Source organism: Rhipicephalus microplus, chromosome X, assembly GCF_043290135.1.
Source record: "Rhipicephalus microplus isolate Deutch F79 chromosome X, USDA_Rmic, whole genome shotgun sequence".
NCBI lineage: Eukaryota > Metazoa > Arthropoda > Arachnida > Ixodida > Ixodidae > Rhipicephalus > Rhipicephalus microplus.
Window position 1 is genome coordinate 387,647,404 of NC_134710.1, and position 22,500 is coordinate 387,669,903.

The 22,500-nt window shown below is 44.3% G+C and overlaps 1 protein-coding gene and 1 pseudogene across 1 annotated transcript in view; one reads left to right on the plus strand and one right to left on the minus strand.

The window, feature by feature from the left end:
- The window catches only part of LOC119161027 (nose resistant to fluoxetine protein 6), a 204,287-nt gene extending 182,778 nt beyond the window's left edge, over positions 1–21,509 (minus strand). The window contains exon 1 of the mRNA XM_075880084.1: positions 21,304–21,509. Coding sequence (XP_075736199.1) covers positions 21,304–21,438 — 135 coding nt within the window. The 5' untranslated portion in view covers positions 21,439–21,509. The remainder of the gene's footprint in view (positions 1–21,303) is intronic.
- LOC142777037 (uncharacterized) lies at positions 9,354–12,572 on the plus strand (annotated as a pseudogene).
- Positions 21,510–22,500: the final 991 nt, after the last annotated feature.

Genomic DNA, 22,500 nt, shown 5'->3' on the forward strand with positions numbered 1-22,500 from the left:
TAGCCTCGTGCATTTCGGCACAAGCCTCGAAGTCCTCAACGACAGCCTCGATGGAATGGTGTGGTAGGTACCGCTTGATCTTCTTTCATCTGGAAATTAGTTTTCCTTTATGACAGGAGTGTCCGAAGTCGAGCCTAAGGCGGTTATGGTCGCTGCCGAGACTGTGCTTTCCCTCTTCATCCACACCGCACCTCTGTAGCATTGCCTGCAAACGCAGAGAGACCACGGCATAATCAATATTGGTGGCACCGCCGCGAGCACACCATGTGAACTGTCCCTCCCACTGTGGCTCGAGGTTCATGATGACGAGGTCTAAGTCTTCGGCCAACTGCAGGAGCAGCTTCCCGTTGGCATCCAGGTGCCCGTCCAGCTCACTCAGGTGCCCATTAAAGTCGCCAATAACGATGAGCTCGTTGTCTGCCTGCAGTCGTCGTGCGTCCTCGCGTACACATCCAATAAGCTTTACATTTCCTTCGTGTAGGCCTTGCACAGACAAGTATACAACACACACCGCAGTGTTCACACCAAGCACATTTCCTGTTACCCACAAGTGGTCTCTGCATTCCCCATCCAAACGTTGCCAATGGAGGTCGTGGCGCCATAACACACCGACCCCTCCCCCTTTGCGACTCTGGCCAGATCTGTTCTGACCCGTCCAGTGCCAGTCTGGCCGAGTTGGTGGCTCTTCCAGATCTCGCAAGTGGGTCTCTGCCACTGCATATAACGAGAACTCTTCGTCTCTTAGGGCATTATACAGTTCTCCCCACTTTTATTCCCAGCGGGCACCGTGCATGTTAAGAAAACCCAATCGGAAGCATTGCCACTTCGCCCGGCACCTATGGCACTTTGATCGACATGTCCGAATGTCCTCTGGACCACAGTGTCTCCCATACTCCCCACTGCGAAAGCTCTCCTGCTCATGTCCTGCTCGGCACGGAGGGAATGTCATTGGGGATGTTGTTGCCTCATGTAGTGCTGGACCATGTCGGCTATCATTCGAGCCAGGTCTAGTCCAATAGGCAGTGCTCCCATCGGTTGGGTTAGGTATGGAGGCGGTATGTTGCCCTGCCAGGGCGGGGACTGCTGGGGCAGGACAGCTTGTGGTATCACGTCGTTTGATCGCGTCTCCGGGAATAGTAGCCCCACAGGGGACACTTTGTCCCAATGCTCTGTTTTCTGGGGGTCCGTCGGCTCCTGTGGGTGTTTGGTGGTGCCGGGTTGTGGATGCCGGAGAAGCACGTGGTGCTGCGTCTGGGGCCGAGCTGGATGACCTTCGCTCCCCTGTCCGCAAACGTCTAAGGCAGTAGGTGTCAACCCGCCCGGACTCCCGTGGCCAGTGGTACCGGTGTCATTTTCCTTTTTTCTCTTCGGGCCCCTTTTGTCGCGTCTCCGAGGTCTTTCTCGATTCCCTAAAAAAATTGTTTGCAATCGTTGCCATTCGGGTCACCACTTGAGAGGCTGTGTCTGCGACATAGAGGGCGCTGTCCCGGGCCAGCCATCCTTCTTCCAACTGCTTGCTGTTGTCCAAGAACTTTGCTCTCAGTATGGAACAAATCTTTCTTAGCTGGGCATTCAATGTAATAGCTCGAGCCAGTGTAACCTTCCCTCGGGTAGTCACCTCTGGAACAGAGCAAATCCCCAGCCTCTCCGCGTACAGGGCCACGCTGTCACGTACCACTTGGACGACGTTTTCCGGGCGGGTCCCCCGAATTGCGTCTGTTGCTCCCACCAGCAGCACCACCAGCCGGCGACAACGGCCAGCTTCCCCTTGGGGTTCTCCTATGCACTGGTGTAGCAACTCCTGTGCACGTTTCACAGTCGCATGTTGCGTCCAGCATGTCTGCAGATTCTGTTTGGGGCCAAGTTGTCGTTGGAGTGCTCTTGCGACGCGTGGCACGTTCCCATCTCCCACCAGCAAAATCTGCGAGTGGGTATTGCGGGAAGCCTTAGCTGACTTCGCATACCCTTTAGAGCGTCGACGCTCCTGCTTCGAAATGCTTGCGGTGCAGCGCCCCCTGGCTGAAGTTTGGAGGCCCATAGTTTACCGTTAGAGTGATAGCTAAGATTAAGGGGACGGCGCTACCATGCAGCAAGCGTTCGTTACGGACAGCTTCTTACAGTTTAACGCGGTAGCGTTTACGTGGTGTACGTGCCCCAACGGAGATCGTGGTGCCACCGGTCGGAGAGTTGAGAAGTAAGAACAGCAAAAAAGAAAACAAAACATGAATGTCTGCCAGTGTCACCGTGCGAAGCACTGTTACAAGTTTATTTTGGTAATATAAAGTAACTGAATATGAACCACGCGCCAAACATGAAAAAAAATATGTTGCCCGTTTCTTCACATTGATCTTGTCGTTAGGCCTAGACACGTTCGAAATGGGAAGGTATCTCAAAAACTACCCCAATTTTTACGTGATACTCGTCGTCGAAGCTAACTCAAGGCAAGCGAAGCCACTTTGAACAGTCGTTTTCTGCGAACAAAGTGAATCTTTCAACAACCACGCCAAAGTCACTTCGAAGCGGGTGTCCGAGAGCGCCGTCATGTTATACGTACACTAACACGGTAACTTTAAATCTGAAGAATAGCGTGCGTATGGTAAGCGGTACGGGTAACATCTGTATCTGCGCATGCGAACTTTGATCTCGCTATCACCGTACGCCCGGTATCCCGGTAAACCCGGTATATACTATAACTGTCTTATATCTTCTACGCTACGCTCGCCGCTAATAATCAGAGGTCATGCAGGACTATGAAACAACACAAGATTGTCAAGTTTCCGAATTTGGTGTCAGGGGTCTTTAAAAAAATTTTTAATCATTCGTTTAGACATGCATTTTTGGAAAAAAGGCCTGCTTATTCGCCAACTAAATACTCACCGTTTACTTGGCACAAAAAGCACTAACCTTCTAGTAAGTGAAGGTATAGTAGAATGCTAATTAGTGACTCTTGCTAATTTACAATGTGTTTCGTGAGTAGTGTTGACTTGCATAACTAATACATTAGTTAATTTTACTGAATGGGCGTTTATATGTGCATGTACGTTGCCACAAGAAAATTCAAAATAGAAGCGTATATAGGAAAATACGCGAAGTGCATTGGTCCACGTAGAATAATTGGTGGCCACAAATTACTTCGTGCAATTACCGTGGCAAGCAGGCACCCTAGCGGCTTTCAAAAAAGCATTAACGAATCACAGATGATGACGCACGCACAAACACGCACATAGAATATCAAGACTTCACCGATATCATATACTATAGGATCCGTTTGAAGGCTATTTATGTTCTTCGTAATAGTAAACTTTGTACTAGTTAGAAGCCACAAAATTGAAAAAATTATTGAATTCTCGGTACACATCTACGTCTTCCCTTCTATATATGTGTGTCATCACTTAGCACAAAATTTTTATTCCAAAGTAAACGAAAATTTTAAGATTGGTCTGCGTTTTTCTTAAAGGGGCCATGAAACACTTTTTAAGTAAACATAAAATAATTCACTATAAAAGCTTATTGCCTCAAGAACTTTACGCCGTCTCCATCTAGCACGAGCGGAGTTACAAAAGATTTCTCATACGCTGCAATCGCATCTCTCTTCTCACGTCTCGAAAAAAGTGCTGGAAGCTAAGCAGGCATCAGTGGTGTAACAACTCTTTCGCGATGGGGGGGGGGGGGGGGCTAACCTTCAGCCGGAATATATATATATATATATATATATATATATATATATATATATATATATATATATATATATATATATATATACATATATATATATATATATATATATATATATATATATATATATATATATGGGAAAGCAGTGTATACTTAAGGACTCATTTTTCCCGTAATTTGACACAATATCAATGAGATCTAACAGACAATCATGCCGAGAAAAGTATAGGGGAAGTTATTAGACCGAATTTTAATGTAAATACGAAGAAATAGAAGTGGTTGAAAAGATAACTTGCCGTGGGCAGGAATCAAACCTGCGACCTTCGAATAACGTGTTCGATGCTCTATAGCCGACGTTTCGACGAGAGCCCCTTAATAATATATACACATGTTTCGTGTCTCCTTATCTTATAGCTTGTCAAGACAGGAGGGAAGGGGTCAGAAAAAAAGTATAAACAACAACAACAACAAAAAGGGAGAGAAAAAACGGTGGGGCGAGGAAGAAACGTTAAAAAATGATAAGAAAAATTTAGGAGACGAAGCAAGAGATCGATTGATAGATATGTGGGGTTTAACGTCCCAAAACCACTATATGATTATGAGAGACGCCGTAGAGGAAGGCTCCGGAAATTTAGACCACCTACGAAGCAAGAGAGACACGGCGGAATTAGGAAGGGACAGCATCTCAACAGAGTAAGGCGAACGTAAACGAGCAGTGCCATCATTGTTAACAATACCTCCCACGCACCCACCCTTCCCCCAAGTGGACAGTGTGACCGCCGTTATTGTATTCCACCTTCCACTTTTTATATATATAAGTGGTTATATCAGAAGAAAAGAAAAGGAAAGGTGCCGACCCGTAACTGTCTCACCTTACGAGGACACCTCAACAGGTCAGCAGAGGAATAGGATATGGGGAATAAAAGATATAGGGAGAAGGAAGGAGGGATAAAAAGAATAGAAGGAAAATAGACGGAGAAGAAGCCGCCAGCCAACGAGAGGAAAAAAGAAGGAGATAGGAAAGTGGGGATCCGGTCGAAGCAGTCCAAGGGCGGGGTGCCACAATGCGAGAGCTGCACGGCATCAGGAGACCGCGGAGGGCGAACCAGTCGGCGGGAGCTACGCTGAAGTCGGAGATGGCGAGGGCACAACCGTCCAGCTTGAAATCCTCCGAGCGAACTGCAATCCGCTGGCGGCTTGACCACTTTTGAAGTTTACGACAAATCGGTGAGAAGAACTTAAGCGCATCGAGTGCATGTTGGTGGTGTCGGAAGACATGAAAAAGCCGGTGATTGTGGTTGTGGCGCCACTATCAATATTCAATATATGTATTGGCTCCTGTCAGTGAAGGAAAAGGAAAGGTGCGTTAAAACGTACAAGAGAAAAAAAACCTGTACGACATCCGAGACCACTTACCTATGCGTTCCGGCTTTGCTTGAAGCGGCAAACCATTTCTATATTTTCAGATGCATATGCTAAAAGCTTTGTTAGAGGGTAATATTATTGTCGTAATGGGAGGCTAGGTAGGGGCCAAGGACTGATTAGAGAGAAGCGTTTGCGTCTTTAAGTTATCGTAACGCCGCCAGAGTGCCTGGGTGTTCATTTGTTCCGTTTTTTATCGGGTTGAATTTTGTAGATAAAGTAGTATTCCCGCTGTTCCCGTTCTCTGATTGTTTGAAAATTTATGAATTTATGCTTTTATGAATTTTCCAGATACTGTGATTGTCTTATGCATATATATATATATATATATATATATATATATATATATATATATATATATATATATATATATATATATATATATATAATCAAGTACATCCTCCGTGAGCGGTCACAACGTGGTTCATTTCGAGGTTTCGGCCTATAGTCTGGCCTTCATCAGGATTGAGGGTACAGTTTGTTGGTGCTCAGCTTTATAAATCTTGAATCAGAGGGTGAGAGAGAGAAAGAGGAAAAAACGAACAAAAGAAGAAAAAGGAAAGGAAAGAAAAAGAGAAAAAGGAAAAAAGGAGAATCTAAGGTGTACTCTCCCTTTTTCCTTTTCACCTTTAGGATGTCTGCAGTCTGTGTATCCTTCCTTTCACTAACGCATTGTTCCCGACCAGACGGCACCTCCTGGCTCTGGCGGTTCGGTGTGGGCGAAAAATAGCTTTTTTAAGAAGTTTAAGCCTTCAACTAATCAGCGTCCCGTCGACATCTCGTCGTAGAAAGAGGGGCACCGCGCATTGCCGCAGAGGCTGGCAAGCGGGTGCAATGGCAATTCTTGCCCGCTTCTGCATTACACGTGCAGTAGGGGCCTCCCGACTGTGCACAGAGTTTCTGTTGGGCATGTCATATTTGGCACAATCGCTTGTATAGTGAGGTAGAAACAGAAACAGATGATAGCTGTACTTAGGAAGGGTAGTTACACTTGGAATTATTTTGAGTTGTCCAGTGCCTTTCGCAGCTGCAGTGCCGTGCACTCAGTTATTTTTTTCATTATTGCCGTTACTGTTTTCTAATGCTTTATTTGCTGCAATTGTACCCGTATTCTCATTTGTTCCTCTATCGAGGGTGTTAAATCGGTGGATAAGATATGACTGTCGTTGTTCACGTTCTCGGTTTGATTTAAATCCCGTCTCTAAGAGCGTTACTGATAGTTTGCCGAATGCATGGTTGGGAAGATTGGGATGTTTTGATAGGGGTAGATTTGGAGCTGATTTCGCATGGGCTCTGTGCTTAATGAAGCGAATCCTAAATGGTGTTTCTGTCTGTCCGATGTACTGCATACTGCACACGCTGTATTCGAGTAGGTATACCACATTAGAGGAATCGCGTGTTAGGTTTCCTCGTATAATAATAGAAAAATAGGATTGTGTGCTGGTTGCTTTGTGTGTTTCTCGCATCGCTTTACATACAAGACATCGTGACTTAATACAGGGTCGGCATGAATTATTAGGTGGTGAGGTATTGATTTGAGAGTGGACAAGTATGTCTTTGAGGTTGCGTGGTCGTCGGTAAGCGACGCCAGGAGCGGATGGGAATGCGCGTTTCAGACGTTCACTTTGTTCCAGAACGTTGTAATGTCGTTTAAGGATTTTGTTTACATTGCGGAAATTTGTGCTGTAAGTTAAGCAGAGGCTTGTTCGTTGTGGGTCTTCTTGCGGTGGTCGCTTCATTCATTAGTAAGTCATCACGCTTCAGTTTTTCTCGCTTTTTGAACGGCGTCATCAATTACATGTTAGGGGTATTTTTGCTTATCGAGCATAAGTTTAGCCTCTGTGAGCTCGTGTCAAAGTCAGCGTCTCTAGAGCAGATTCGCTTAAACTGGTGAGCCTGGCTGTATGGAATACTGTTTTTACAGTGGCGTGGGTGATCGCTTTGGTAATGGATGTATTGCTGTCGATCCGTTGGTTTGCGATATATGGTTGTAGAAAGCTTGTCTTCTTCTATCGTTATGGCAACATCAAAAAAATTTACGGTTGTTTGCGAGTAGATGTGTGCGAAGTGTATGTTCGGATGTACAGCATTGTAAGTGTCGATAAAGCTAAGAAGTTGATCCTCGCTGTGGGTCCAAATAATAAAGATGTCCATGTATCTTCTGTATAACAGTGGTTTCAAAGAACTTTGTGCAAGAAACTCCTATTCTAGCTTTCCCATAAATATGTTGGCATAATTAGGTGCCATTTTGGTGCCCATAGTGGTCCCGCTGATTTGTCATAAATAATATTAGTTAATTTCGAATGAATTTAATTAGAGGACCATCCTCGTCAAAGTTGCGATGGCAGAAAAATCTGGGGTGTTAGATTGTCTATGGTATGTGTACATGTTTTGTAATGCAGCTATGCCGTCATCGTGAGGAATATTTGTATACAATGAAGAGACATCAAGAGTAACCAAGTACGTACGAGTTTTTCGGCGCACACAGACCTGCAATGTCTCGAAGAAAATGTGTGGTGTCTTTTATGTATGACGCGAGGGTGCATGGAATGTCGCTTATTAGTTTGTCCACGTAACCTGATATGGGTTCAATTATTGTACCGATACCCTGATATGATTGGTCGACCTGGGTTACGGGTTTAGGAATTTTTGGGAGGATGTAGAAGCGACCTGGACGATGGTACGCTGCTCGCATCAGTTTGTGGTCAGTGTTGGTTATCTTTTCTGCATCCAACAGTTTCTTTAGTTCTGTTGATACGATACGTTTGTATTCGTCTGTCGGATCACCTGCGAGGCGTTCGTAAAATTTTGAGTCGTATAGTTGGCGGTATGCTTCTTGTAAATAGTTGGTTGTATTAAGGACTACAATTACTCCTCCTTTTTCAGGGGGTTTTATTGTTATGTCTGTCCTAGATGACCAATTTCTCATACTGATTTTTTCAGATTTTGTCAAGCTTTCTTGTTTTCATTTCTGTCTGTGGTATTCGTGTACTATATAATTTTGTACTGTGATGATATGAAGGTCTAGCAGACACTTGTCTCGATTACTGTTCGGTGTCCAATCATTTGTTATATATATATATATATATATATATATATATATATATATATATATATATATATATATATATATATATATATATATATATATATATATATATATATATATATAGGGAATATCATCACAGCGGCAATGTTGGCAAAATTTTACTATGTTGTAACATAATCTCGTAACGATTTCATCCTCCCGTAAGAACATAATTCAGTAAATCCTGTTGTGATAGAAAACGAAAAACTATGCCTTACTTTTGGATTCCCCGGCGTGCAGCCAAATGTGACCACTGTCGAAAGTGGGGGGGGGGGAGAGGGTGGCTCAGCTTTCCTAACTTTTCTCAGTGAGGATGCTCCCCCCCCCCCCCCGGCTAATACGCCTATGACAGAGATTATAGTGCCTTGACTATTTTAGGAACTTCTCAGGGAGAGATTGTAGGGCCAAACAAAATACGTCACATGCACCTCGTGACCTTGAGCACTTTTTCTTTTCTTTTTTTTCTTCACATACGCGGCTTTTTCAGTATTTTCCGAGGGAGGCGGACATGGTGTAGGCCTGTGTGCTCAGCTTTGGGTGCACGTTAAGGAACCCCAGGTAGTCGAAATTTACGGAACCGTCCGCTACGGCGTCTCTCATAATCATATGGTGGTTTTGGGACGTTAAACCCCACCAGTGCCTCCTGTATAAAAATCTGTGCCGGGCACACCGCCATCGGGGGGTCGTCGAACGCCACTTTTCTCCGCTCCCGCTAGGGGCACTGGGTAAACAGGGTGCCGCTGTTGCCATTCTGTCCGGGTGTTGCGTTAAGCCCGTTCAGTGGTGCGCAACTTCGTTTTGTGGGACAGTTTTCGGCAAGTACATGCGTAGAATGCTTTACGATGGCCTACTGCTGTGTTCCGCTGTGTAAATCGGATGAGAAAAAGAAACCGGCAGGGCTTTCCTTTCATGAACTATCCACTGACGCAGACGCTCGAGCGCACTGGCTTGCCGCAATACGACGAGACAAGTGGTCGCCGAACACCACCTCATGCTACACCAAATATGCAGTCGCCACTTCAAAGAAGAGGACTTCATCGAAGGCAAGCGGCGACGCCTAAAGAAAGAGGCTGTGCTGTCAGTTTTTGAAGAATACCTGCCCCATCTCCAGCCGAAATCAACTCCCGCGAGAAATACAGCAAGCATCGACAAACGAGTGAGTGCTACAATGGCGCGCAGCGACTCCGCGAGTGTCAATGTTGCTTCAGCAGTGGCGGATATGTCGGATTGTTGCGTGATGAACACATCGTCGGACGCCAACTTGCGTGATCAAGGCGTCCAGGTAGACAACAGGTCAACTTCAAGTGTGCTTGTCGCTGAGAAAGCGAAGTGGAGAAGAAAAGAAAAGGAGTTGAGGTGCCAGCTGCTTCGACTGCAACAGACCATCGACAAGTACAAAATGGAATTGAAAAAGCTGCACGAGGACGCCCTGGTCGCGGATGTTTCTTTCATGAAGGAAAGGGCGAAAGAAAAGGAACCTGCAGCTTTATTCTTGATTGATCAGATTGAGAACTTCAAGAAGAAGAGGCCGAGCAGGTCTGAGGAGACAACCTGACGTTGTGTAGTTTTAAGGCATTTGTCTACAAGGGCGTACGAAGACATCCGCGGTGAAATGCTTTTGAAGCTTCCTTGCAGAAAGACTCTGAGCAACTACTTGGGAACCACCAGTGGAGAAACGGGCTTCAGCTAATACCTGTGTCACACGGGCGTGCAAAAAGTCTTTTAAGTAAGCGGTCTTTTACGAAGCTGAAAGACTTTTAACAAAGAGGTGTTTGCGGCGCAGACACACGGCAGCAACGATCTCCTTTTAGAGTTTTCGTTCGAAGACGCTAGCGAAAGCGTGGCGCTAGCAGTTAAAAGACAAGCAATGAAAATTAAACGATGTATCACAATGTACAAGTTAAAGACTTGTTGCACTGCTCGTTTCTTCAAATAAATTTAGGAATAAGAGATGACGAAACACCAATGTGAATGTTTTTGCACTAGATATGGAAGCATTTCCATAACTAGAGACGTGCACAAGTCCGTCTGGCACCACTGTGCTTTTATTTACCGTATTTGTTTTTCGCTGCTCTCGACTGCTCTCGACACGTTATGGGCGACCGTACGGGAGAAAAAGCGAGGATCGCAAGCCTCACGGCCTGCCTTCTCGCTCTGGAAAGCGAGGCAGACGCTGCAAAAGCCGCCAAGGAGAGGATAAAGCAACGCAAGACCGAGCGTCACCACGTGATAATACCGACGCGTTGTAGCTGCTCACGAGAGTAGAAAAGGAAATAACCATTAAAAGAGTTCATTACACCTTCTGCAGGATATGAAATTTGTTTTTACAAAGAGTTTTGGTGACAGAAAAATAAGCATTCGATCTTTTTTTTCCACCACTCGAAAATTGCTGGCGCCCACTGGTTTCGAGGCTACTCATTCGGAGCCGTAAATGAGATCGACGAACGCCGTTTACGAAAAAGACCGCTTCTGAAAATGAGTTCGCTCTGTGCCGTGTGTCTGCTGTCAGGAACTCCTTTTCGGAAAAAGACCGCTTACTTAAAAGACTTTTAAGTGCCCGTGTGACAGGGGTATAACTCGCCGAAGTTTGCCTCCGAGTAGAAGCCGAAAGCTTGACTGTACCACAGTCAAGGGTGTGTTCACTCATAGTCGACGAAATGAAGATCAGGGAAAAGCTGCAGTACAACAAACAGCAGGACTGCTTTGTGGGGCACGCCGATGTCTCTTTGGAACAACATGGTGGGGACCTCCCCTTAGCAAACTCTCTTCTCTGCTTCCTAATTACAGGACTCTCAACGTCGTATCGCATTCCAGTGGCCTACAATTTTACCAAGGGTTTAACAGGCCCACAGCAACACAAGTTGTAGATTTTTGTGCTTGAAAAAGTAGAAGCCTGTGGTTTCAGGGTAGTTCGCTTAGTGAGTGATAACGACAGAGTGAACGTCAATGCCATGACACTTTTGGGCGATGGTCTTCTTACGTACCGGATAGAACATGCCTGTGACCACGACAGGCTCCTCTTTTTAAGTTTTGATGCATGACATGTTTTAAAAAACGTGCGCTCGCAGTTTCTGGCCCACGACATTGGTCCGAAAGGAGAGGTCTCATCCTGCTACATCAAGAAGCTCTATGACCTACAGAAGGACCTGGTTGTAAAGCCTGTCCGCTACTTCAGCCGAAAACATGTCTATCCTAATAACATAGAAAAAATGAATGTCGCAAGGGCAATTCAGGTCTTCTCGCCTGATGTTACTGCAGCCCTGGAGCATTTCAGAGACTAAGCTGGGCATACATCGAGTGTATCATTCGCAGCTGCAGGCCAGACCATCATTTTCATGCAAAACATCTATCGATGGTTCGTGCTGCATGATACAAGCAATACGACCCAGCACATCCACAAAAAGTGGCCTGACACTCGGCAGTTTGACGATGCTGAAGATGCAAGACTGGAGTGGCTCGAGGTCACGCTACCCATGTACTCGGATGAACTGGAAAAAGCTGTCGAAGTCAAAAGAAATTTTTGACGAAAGAAACATATGAAGCATTCCTCCTGACCACATATTCCACAGTTGCCTGTATCAAGTACCTGCTCACAGAGAAGTTCTTGTTTGTGCTCACGCGTAAGTTTAATATTGACCCCATCGAGTCGCTGTTTGGAACACTGCGGATGTCCTCTGGCTGCAATGACATGCTGAATGTTCGTTCTGTTTTGCAAGGGCTGGAGAAGGTTTTAAAAACTGGACTTGCCGCATCCAGCATGGCATCAAACGTTGCACACAGAGAATGTGCCCAAATGTCAACAGGCACACTGCTCACTGAAGCTACTCCTTCGCTAACACAGCAGCTGCCTCAGCTACAGAGAGCTGCATGTGTTTTGCAACGGCTCAATGCAACAGTCTTGCCTCAGCACTTGCCGTCACTTGAGATTTCTGCAACTGTTTATGTTGGGGGCTATATTTCCCGCGTCATAAACGAGCACATGTGTTGTGGAAGTTGCACTGTAGTCTGCACAAAGCCAGTGAGCAATCAACCTATTTTGCAGTTCACCTGCAGCCAGGACCGAGGTGGGCTACGTTACCCGTCAGACCAGTTGCTGTTTGCCGTTGACGTGCTAAGGGCATTTGCGGATCGTGCTCTGAAGGACAATCCGACTCTAAAAAATCCATTTTCTACCCTGGTTAAGTATGCTGTGCTAGCACTGTGTGCTTCAAACCTGCTCAAATGCAAGGAGATGGATGACACTCACAGAACTAAGCTCATGGAGCTGATATCTGTTCGGTTTTTGAGGCCCCTGCTGGTGAACTATGCATTCACTGTCAGTGACAAGCATGATGCTTTCAAGTGCTTCGCGAAAAAGCCCCTGTCAAGAAAATATGCAAAACTGTGAGGCTACCGAAAATAGAGGTACTTACAAATAAATGCTCCTTCTTTCTTCAAAATGTATTCGTATTGCATCAATTGGGTTAATTTTGCAGAATATAGAGCTGCTACGCATGGCAAGTCAACGTTGGAAATTCATGTACATCATGTCTAAGCATGTAGGTGCGTGCGTACACGGCAAGTTTTTGGTATTCATTTAGCGTGGCGTTCTTCGCTTGCGGCTAGTGCGTGAAAGCTGGCAACCAGATCTCTGAAACACTCGGTAACATAATTCAGCGATTACAGCCGCGATATATTGAGGTTTTAGAGCAGAACATTAAGGATTTAATCTGTTTACTTTTCAGCGCGGAGCCAGAACACGGCGGCTGCGGCACGTAGCGAACTCCGGCACCCTGTTTAGGCGGCGGCACCTGGTGTAGCGGCGCCGCACTCGCGCCGACGGAGTAGTCCCATTGTTCTCTTCCGCTTTTACCGGGCACTGAAAATTACAAAGGAGGCACGGACTCCGCAAATCCATCAATCGGCTTTCTCAGTGCGATCACGCGCACACGCGTGGACAAGTGATGACCTCTAGCAGCGATCTCTGCAATGACCAAGAGCCATGTTCAAATCAACTAATGTCTGATAGATGGGCATTCTACGAGTGATTTTTGAGCGTCTTGCGTCATTTGTCGAGGGAACATAAAGCCATTTTTAGCTAACAGTGGTAATTTATTGCAAATTCCAGGCCGCGTGGTGTGCTATAACATTTGGCACGCGTATTCCCGGGAGCCTCTACTACCGATCAGCAATGTTTTCTGGCCATGCTCAAATAGTGTAGCAGGGCCCCTTTAAGAGTGTCACGAATATACTGCAAGACATACGAGGGTGTTTACGAGAGATATGGCAACGTATTTGGCTCAGTTACCTAGTTAAAACGGCCAAGGAAGCATTCTTGGTTAGTCACAGTAAAAGTTTCAAGCCTTACTATTTTTTGGCTATAGTAGAGATGCCGCGAAAGTAGTAAAATACGCTCGAAACAAGTAAATTCGTGCGTTGCCCACTGTTTACTACCTTTCTTTTTTAAGATTGTGCAGACCACAAAAATATCATAGGTAGCGGAAAAACTGCCTCTATGGGAACTAGTTGTGTAGTTGTCCTGCATGAGACATGTCACCAAGCTACTATCCCTCGACTGTGATAACGTGTTTATTGTAGTTTTGCAGTTCTTGTGTATCTGATGACATAAGCTTTATCTTAGTACAATCATTCCGAATTCGATAAAGGCATCAAGATATACCTTTCTTACGTTTAGGAATCGCAAGAATCGAATTGACTTGTTTGGCCGGTCCCGGAGTGAAATAGGCAGTTGTTTTTTTGTTTTTTTTTCAATCCGGGAAACGGAACGGCTTAGAATTACAGCAAGTTTCCATTCCCCGGAATGGAATTTCAATGAAATTGAGGTTCCCATTCCGCAACGCTGCATTTAATGTTCACCCAAGTCTGAGGACACGGGCCTACAGCATTTTCGGCTCCACCTAAAATGCAGCCGCCACAGCCCGCATTCAATCCCACGACCTACGGGTGAGCAGCCGAGCACCTTAGCCACTAGACAATCGTGGTGAGGTAGAGAGAAAAATAAGAACACAAAAAACTAAATTCTATGTGAACTATAAATGTTGGTGAGGCGAGATTCGTAACTGCCAATCGACGATCCAAAGCCGAGCATTTTAACCACTCGACTATGCATTTTTTATGTTATTTATTTATCAAAGGCATCACACTTTAAAGCAATTCAATACAAACTTTGAAGTACTGATGTTCATTCCGGTCATATCTCGGCCCAACGACGAGCACGCAGCACTAAAAAAATTAACAGTCATCTCCATCAGTGAATCTCCATCAAGTAACGACATGTTTCAATCATACACTACAACGGCAGCAAGGAAAAGCACGTCCACAATGCAAATACCATTCTGGCTGACTAGCCATTTGCTCATATAGCTGAGTGGCCATCTGAATGAAGATGAATATTGACAAAATTGCTGGCTACACGTTTTTTAGGGAGTACGGTAAGGTAACCCCCCCCCCCCCCCCCCAAAGATGAATTTGGAGTTTTGGAAGCGAAAAAGCCACTCCGCTCTGAGGAACACACCTTTGGAAGCTCTATGTCGAGCGCCACTCAAATTGGCATAAATGCCACAGCAAACTGCACCGCGCGCCCTCTGGCGTGAGCACTACGCACACACAAATCTTCGTTTTTACCACAAATTGCGCTTTTAAAACTTATTGAAGTTCAGTGTACCTTTTCTAAAAAATTGCGCAATTAATTACCATAAATCGTTGCAGGCATGAGCTATAACATCTTGGAAATAAGTTGAACTAAAAAACTTACGCATTTTCCAAATGGAGAAGCTGCAATATAATAAACAGCAATACGCATCCTCTGTGGCTTTGTGAATGCAGTTATTTTATTGTTTATGACCATATCTCGATCCCTAAAGAATGTCCAAGTTTTTTTAGTTCAGGTATCGCCTACGTTCATATAATAATAACACGGCTGAATATCAATGCGTTCCTTACGGTGGTTTTAGAAAAAAAAAGTACATTGAATTACAGAACCTTCCTTAGAAGTTGAGAGTGGGTCATAAAAAGAATAGGCAACGCAGGTGCAAAAAGGAGTATCACGTCTTAACCGGTAGCATTTTTTGAGCGCATGTGAAACTTAATGTGAATACTTGCAGCTGATTCTGAAAACTTACACATACCACTTACCTTGCCATGCGCCCTTAAACACGTGCGCACGATAGGAGAGCATAGCATTGCTTTGTAAAAAAATAGTAAAGCAACGAGGTGGGAAAGCTTACTGAAAGCGATTGATTGATATGTGGTGTTTAACATCCCATTTAGTGAAAGTGAGGAGAAGTAAAAGAAACTGGGGAGGAAGAGAATAACGAGAGACACAGAGGGCGTGGGAAATAAAAGGGTGAAAAAAATACAGAAATGAAAAAAAAGAAAACTGCAGAAGGAAACGACCGCAGCGAAAGAGAGAAAGATAAAGAAAGAGAAAAAATGAAAAGAATGGTAGAGAAATACACCGAAATAGGTTTTCTGACTACGAAGAGGGGACTGGACGTAGTTACAAATGCATATGCTGGACATCATTTTCTACTCACATTGAAATATCGAATGAGCTCCAATTTTAAAAGCAAGTATTGTTTCTTTCGATTGGGTTTCCTGTGCAAGAAATTTAATTATACTGGTGGATGGGTATACATTTCAATTTGAATATCTTAAGTGCAGTATCCTGACTGCAGCTTTGAAGATCGACTTGGAATGTGCCATTTGTGTTGGGCTTGTAATGGACAAGCACAAAACTTGCAGTTAGACATGATTGTGGCATGGCGGGTTGTCTCTAAGAAATTTGTCTGGGAGCGCTCATTTAAATTCATCTATTTTCGACGCATAATCTGCTGTCGCAGATGTGAAATCAGTATATATATATATATTATTACGGGTAACTTATTTAATAAATTAAATACGATGCACCGTGCTCGGCGAACAAGATGGCGACAGTTCATCAACAACCAGCCACCAACGTCGTCTTTCTCTTTCTTGCAGCCAGGCTGTGCCGGCTGTTGTGTATCAATATATATATATATATATATATATATATATATATATATATATATATATATATATATATATATATATATTCAAATAACTTACAGACCCACTGAAGGGCAATGAGTAAGGGGGGCATCAGTATACAAACAAAATAACAAGAAAAGAGAAAAGCACACGAAAAAAAATATATATATATATATATATATATATATATATATATATATATATATTACAAAAATCAAGGTGCAACAGCGTTATACAATATTAGAGTGCAACGAAATCAGGTTATCACGAAAAGTTTCATGGTTAGAAATGGATACAACATGATCCGGAGGATCGTTCCAATATGCAATGGCTCGAGGTAGTGATGATAAGTTAAATGCCTGCGTGTGACCATGAATGCGCATGAAACTACGTGCATTGTGAATGCACCGGGAAGTGCGCGCAGGGGGATAAAGTGGCAAACAGTGAATTTCGTTACTATAAATGTACCTATGAAACAGACATAAAAGAGCTATGTTGCGGCGTGTTTCCAGTGGCTGAAATGCAAGGTCTCGTTTTATTAGGGTAATGCTTGAATGATAATCGTAGTTTCCAGAGATGAATCTCGCTGCCCTATTATGGATGGCTTCCAACATACGTACCAGGTAATCTTGATATGGTGACCATGTGGATGATGCATACTCTAGCTGTGGGCAAACATAAGTAATATATGATAATGCGCGTACGTCAGAGGGAGCGTTGCGCAAGTTTCTGTGGAGATGTCCGAGCGATTGAGAGGCTTTCGATGTGACAGCTGCTATATGCGTAGTCCAGGAGAGATCCGATGTAAGGTTTGATTGATATGTGGGGTTTAACGTCCCAAAACCACCATATGATTATGAGAGACGCCGTAGTGGAGGGCTCCGGAAATTTCAACTACCTGGGGTTCTTTAACGTGCACCCAAATCTGAGTACACGGGCCTACAACATTTCCGCCTCCATGGGAAATGCAGCCGCGACAGCCGGGATTTGATCCCACGACCTGCGGGTTAACAGCCGAGTACCTTAGCCACTAGACCACCGTGGCGGGGTATGATATAAGGTGAACGCCTAAATATTTGTAAGATGGTGTAGCTGAAACCACGACGTTATTAATTTTATTGGTAAATGGTGAATTGGTATGCTTTTGAGTGAACCAGATTTACTTGCATTTAGAGGCGTTAAGGGACATCTGCCAAGTTTCACACCACCGGAAGGTTAGGCCAAGGTCATTTTGGAGAGCGGAATGATCATTAAAACATTTAATGTTGCAGTAAATGGCGCAATCGTCGGCGAACAACCTAACTGTGGATGAAAGGTTATCGGGCAAACCATTATTGTATATTGGAAAAAGTAACGGACCTATAACACTCCCTTGGGGAACACTGTATGTGACGTTGCAAAGGTTAGATGAAATGCCGTTGATCACCGTAAGTTGCTCACGCGAAGAGAGGAAGCTTCGTAGCCAAGACAGGATTAATGAATCAATACGGAGTGCAGCCAATTTAGAGATTAAACGACAATGAGGGACAGTATCGAATGCCTTGGCAAAATCAAGGAAGAGGCAATCGGTTTGTTCTTTAGCGTTCATATTAAAGTGATGGTCAGTCGTGAATTCGAATAGCTGGGTGTCACATGAGTAGCCTTTTCTAAATCCATGCTGATTAGAGAAGAAGTTGTTTGATACGATATATATATATATATATATATATATATATATATATATATATATATATATATATATATATATATATATATATAAATATCTCGAAGTGAGCTCTACTCTGCACTGCTTACTTTACTTCGACCCCGTATTATCGAACACCATAATTTTACCAGAAAGTAAAAAAGTAAAATGTAATGAAAATATAACCACACGTTGCATTTTCGAAATGTAACTGTAGTAAATGCCTTTCGCGTTAAAGGTACTTGTAATGGGAACTCGTTTCGAAATTGGGAAGGCCCCGCCGCGGTGGTCTAGTGGCTAAGCTACTCGGCTGCTGACCCGCAGGTCGCGGGATCAAATCCCGGCTGCGGCGGCTGCATTTCTGATGCAGGCGGAAATGTTGTAGGCCCGTGTACTCAGATTTGGGCGCACGTTAAAGAACGCCAGGTAGTTGAAATTTCCGGAGCCCTCCACTACAGCGTCTCTCATACTCATAAGGTGGTTTTGGGACGTTAAACCCAACATATCATCGAAATTAGGAAGGAATTAAGAACGGGCTTTCGTTCGTGTTTGAAAGGAATGTGTAGAACCCTGATCTAGTGGATATAGGGGAGAGCAAATCCCAGCCGCGGTGGCCGCAGTTTGGATGGAGACGAGAGTGCTTGAGGCCCACGTGCATAGATTTTCGTGCACGTTAAATAACCCCAGTTGGTCGAAATTTCCGGAGCCCTCTAGCGTCTTTAACAATTATGTCGTTGTTTTGGGCCGCTAAAACCGATCAATTATCTCTATAAACCCCTTATTGCATATTGTAAGTTATTCTCGTTTGGCGTCTCGTACACTGGGTTACGTCAACATCTGCGCTCTTTATGAAGACACACCTACACGGACTCGTCAGTGCACTGCAATGACTGCGGTCGCGGTGGGCCGGCCCTTGAGGCAACGCAGATTTTTTTGCGCACAACCATCAAATAGCCGGGGCTATTGATGAGAGGCTAGTTTGATAAATATTTAGACTGCAATATTTGTTAGCCACCCATAGCTGCGTTTACTGGACGCTGAACAAGCATACATTCAACGTAACTCGAGAAGATAGTGTTAATGTTGTCCGATAACTGGTGTTAGAGCTATTATTACTCGCGTCTAAGCAATTCCACTTTAGTTCCCGGCAAGTTCACTGGGTTTTGTGTGTTTGCTTTTTTTTTGTCGAATCCTGGTGGCCAGTTCTGTACACCAATCCTACATTCGGGTGAAGCAGGCATTGCGGAAAATAAAATTCAACCAATTATTTATTTAACATGCCCAGAAATCCCATGAGATACTCGTGCAGGAGCACGCAAAATTGAAAAAACATAAACAATACATTACAGAGTTTTCAGACAAAAATTCAAAAAGAGCGGAAATGTACAGACATAAGATGAGTGCGCAATGGGAAGAATAGCAAGACAATACGGGAGTCATGGAATAGGTGAAAAAAAATAAGTGATGATATACACAACTATGTGGAAGGCTCCCTAAAAGACGGAAAATGAAAGAACTTGTACATTATGAAAACTATGTTAGGTCAGTGCAAACCTGACATAAAAACAATGACAGTGCATTAACTTTTAAACACATCAAGATAATGAAAGTTGACATTATAGAGACTGTATTTTGTGAGGGGTAGTGTGTTGAAAGAAGTAGGCAGGTACATGAAATGGTCGATTCTTTCTGGTGAACATATGCGGAATTAGTAAAATTATACAACTCGGAAGTAGGGGGCAGGATATCATACCGTAAGAAAACAACAGGTCAGCAAGATTTCGTCGGCAGTGAAGTGATGGCAATGATAATAATGTGGCAGTGTTTGAACGAGATCCGCAGTCATTTATAGCAAAACGATGGTTGTAAATGCTGGTCAATTTTTTTTTTACTCGCTCAATGGCGTCACTGCCGGATTTAGCAATGCCATTCCAGATCACAGATGCATAATCAAGTTTAATAAGGCGTATTGGGGTGTACAATTTGTGGAAGGCTGTATAAGAAAACTGAATTTTCGGGAGATTCTGCAAACACAGCAGAGAGAACGAAGATATCGCATGGCAGCATGTTTGATGTGAGCAGAAAAATTTAGCATGCTATCAAAAAAAACATTAAGACCACTGAACTCTTAAACTTTACCTAATGACCCAGTATTGACAAAGTACGTAAATGGCACGATAGATGTTTTGCGAAATGTACTCATGAATTTGGTCTCTGAAGTACCTAAGGAAAGGTTACTGTCACACCATTAGGAGAAAGAACAACTTGAAGGCAGCAACTAACAGTCGGTAATTTTATTATTATTATTATTATTATTATTATTATTATTATTATTATTATTATTATTATTATTATTATTATTTGTTCTATGTCCTGACCGCGAACTTCTAAGAGCATAATAAAACCTTTCGTGCTATATATTTCACAGGTTAAAGCGAAGGGCGCATCTCTACACGAAGCCACTTTGGTTAGCAGTTGCCTGCGCTTTGCATAGGTGGTCTTTTAGGTAATTAATGAGGCACCGTTATGCACGGACAGTGCAAGTGCAACAACAGGGACCATGTCCTTGTCTCTTCCTTCCCGTAGCTACTAAGCAACGCAGTGCGGTGCAATGCAAGCAAACTCCTGGAGGGAAAGAAGGGGGAATATATATAACGTCGGGATTTAAACTGATCTTATTTACGTCCCATATTATTCGGTTTACGTCTCAGCTCACTCAAGATACGTGTTGCTTCCTTTGCGTTATGCACCCTAGCTTGACGCCCCACCACGGTGGTCTAATGTCTAAGGTACTCGGCTGCTGACCCGCAGGTCGTGGGATCGAATGCCGGCGGCATTTCCGGTGGAGGTGGAATGCTGTAGGTCCGTGTGCTTAGATTTGGGTGCACGTTAAAAAACCACAGGTGGTCCAAATTTTCGAAGTCCTCCACTACGGCGTCTCTCATAGTCATATTGTGATGTTCGTACAATAAACCGCACATATAAATAAATCAACCGTAGTTTGACGACAGTACTTATCCTTGATCAGCTACCATATTTATGTGTCAGCCAGCACAACTGGCGGGCAAATCGATAGGGAGACCGAAAGTAGGGTGCAAATCAGCAGACGCACCACAGTGATAGTTATAAAAGGTTAGAGAGGTCTCCACCGATGTGCCAGATACGTTCTATCCCCAGTTGCCGTCGTGCGCGGACTGGTTTTTATAAACGGAAAAAGGCACCCTGACATCTCGCTCGGTGGTGCGAGTATACTCATATGTTGAGAAGCCAGTTTGTTGTTCTCGACACTCTTCTCATCCTCTCCATTAACTGAACTTGTCGTAGAAAACAGCACACTTTTTAAATTCAAGCCACTACAAAAGTATACCTATATCAGCCAGAGCCGGCGTCGGCGACAGATAACACTTTGAACACGATGCCTCACCTTCAACGCTGGTACCTCAGTTGAAGCGTCTCTTGAAGCTGTGAGTGCTAAGCCGTCAACAGAAACACATAGCGTCGACTCTAGCAGCCAAAGCACGAGCAAGCTGATACGAGCATGTCCTGGTGCGTTCGCCATGGCAGCTTCCACTTCCCGCCAGTGGCTCCGACGTGTTGTTGCCGCTGAACACGATCCCCGCCGTCTGGCAGGAAAGATTGGTCATGCAGACGGGTTATTCCTTAAGCAGATAGGAAAGACAAGTATTCGTATCACTTGCGCTTTTCTTTCGATCATTCCGTTTTCTTTTCCTTCTTTACGTTTGTGCTCGATCTTCCCCGTAACGGCCAACTTTTCGTGAACGTCACCGCATCGCGGCGGAATGAGCCGTTCATGAACAGTCCGACGCCGACAAGTGCGACGTTACTCCCTAACAACGAAACACAACGAGTTTCTTTTCATAACCACAAAGCGCTTACTTGTGGCAAGAATATCACTTGCCTCTGGGCCATGTCACGCAGCGGTGGTCTAAGGTACTCGGCTGCTGACCCGCACGTCATGGCATCAAATCCCTGATGTGACGGTTGCAGTATCGATAGAGGCGAAAATGCTGTAGGCCCATGTGCTCAGATTTGGGAGCACGCTAAAGATTCCCAAGTGGTCAATAGTTCTGGAACCTTTCTCTACGATTCACATAAGAACAGTGCCAATAATGAGGGACAAGAAAAGAAGGAGACAGACAGCGGCACTAACTTACAACAATATTTATTTGCTGGAACCGCGTAATATATACTTGAGCAGTATCTGACAAATAAGAGAAATGACTAATCGAAGAAAACAGATTTCACCTAACAACCTGGTAATCATCGTGATAATGCGCCATGAACATCACGTTTGCGAAGGTTCTGAAGAAAATCTATTTCTTTTTGTGATGGAGCAATCGAAGGCCTGCTGACACATGCACTGCCCAGCCTTTCTATTTCTGCAGCCTCATAAATTTCGCGTATCATCTCGTCCTGATGACGCCAATAATGACGGTACAATGCTGGAAGTCGGGAACACAACCGCTGTCTCTGCAATGAATGCTGAAGTGGCCCGATACTGTAGAAGACCGTTGAGCGTGCTCTTTCAGCCGCTCATTTAAACACCCGCCTGTTTGACCGATGTACCACTTGCCGCAGGACAGAGGTAGAGAGTACACCA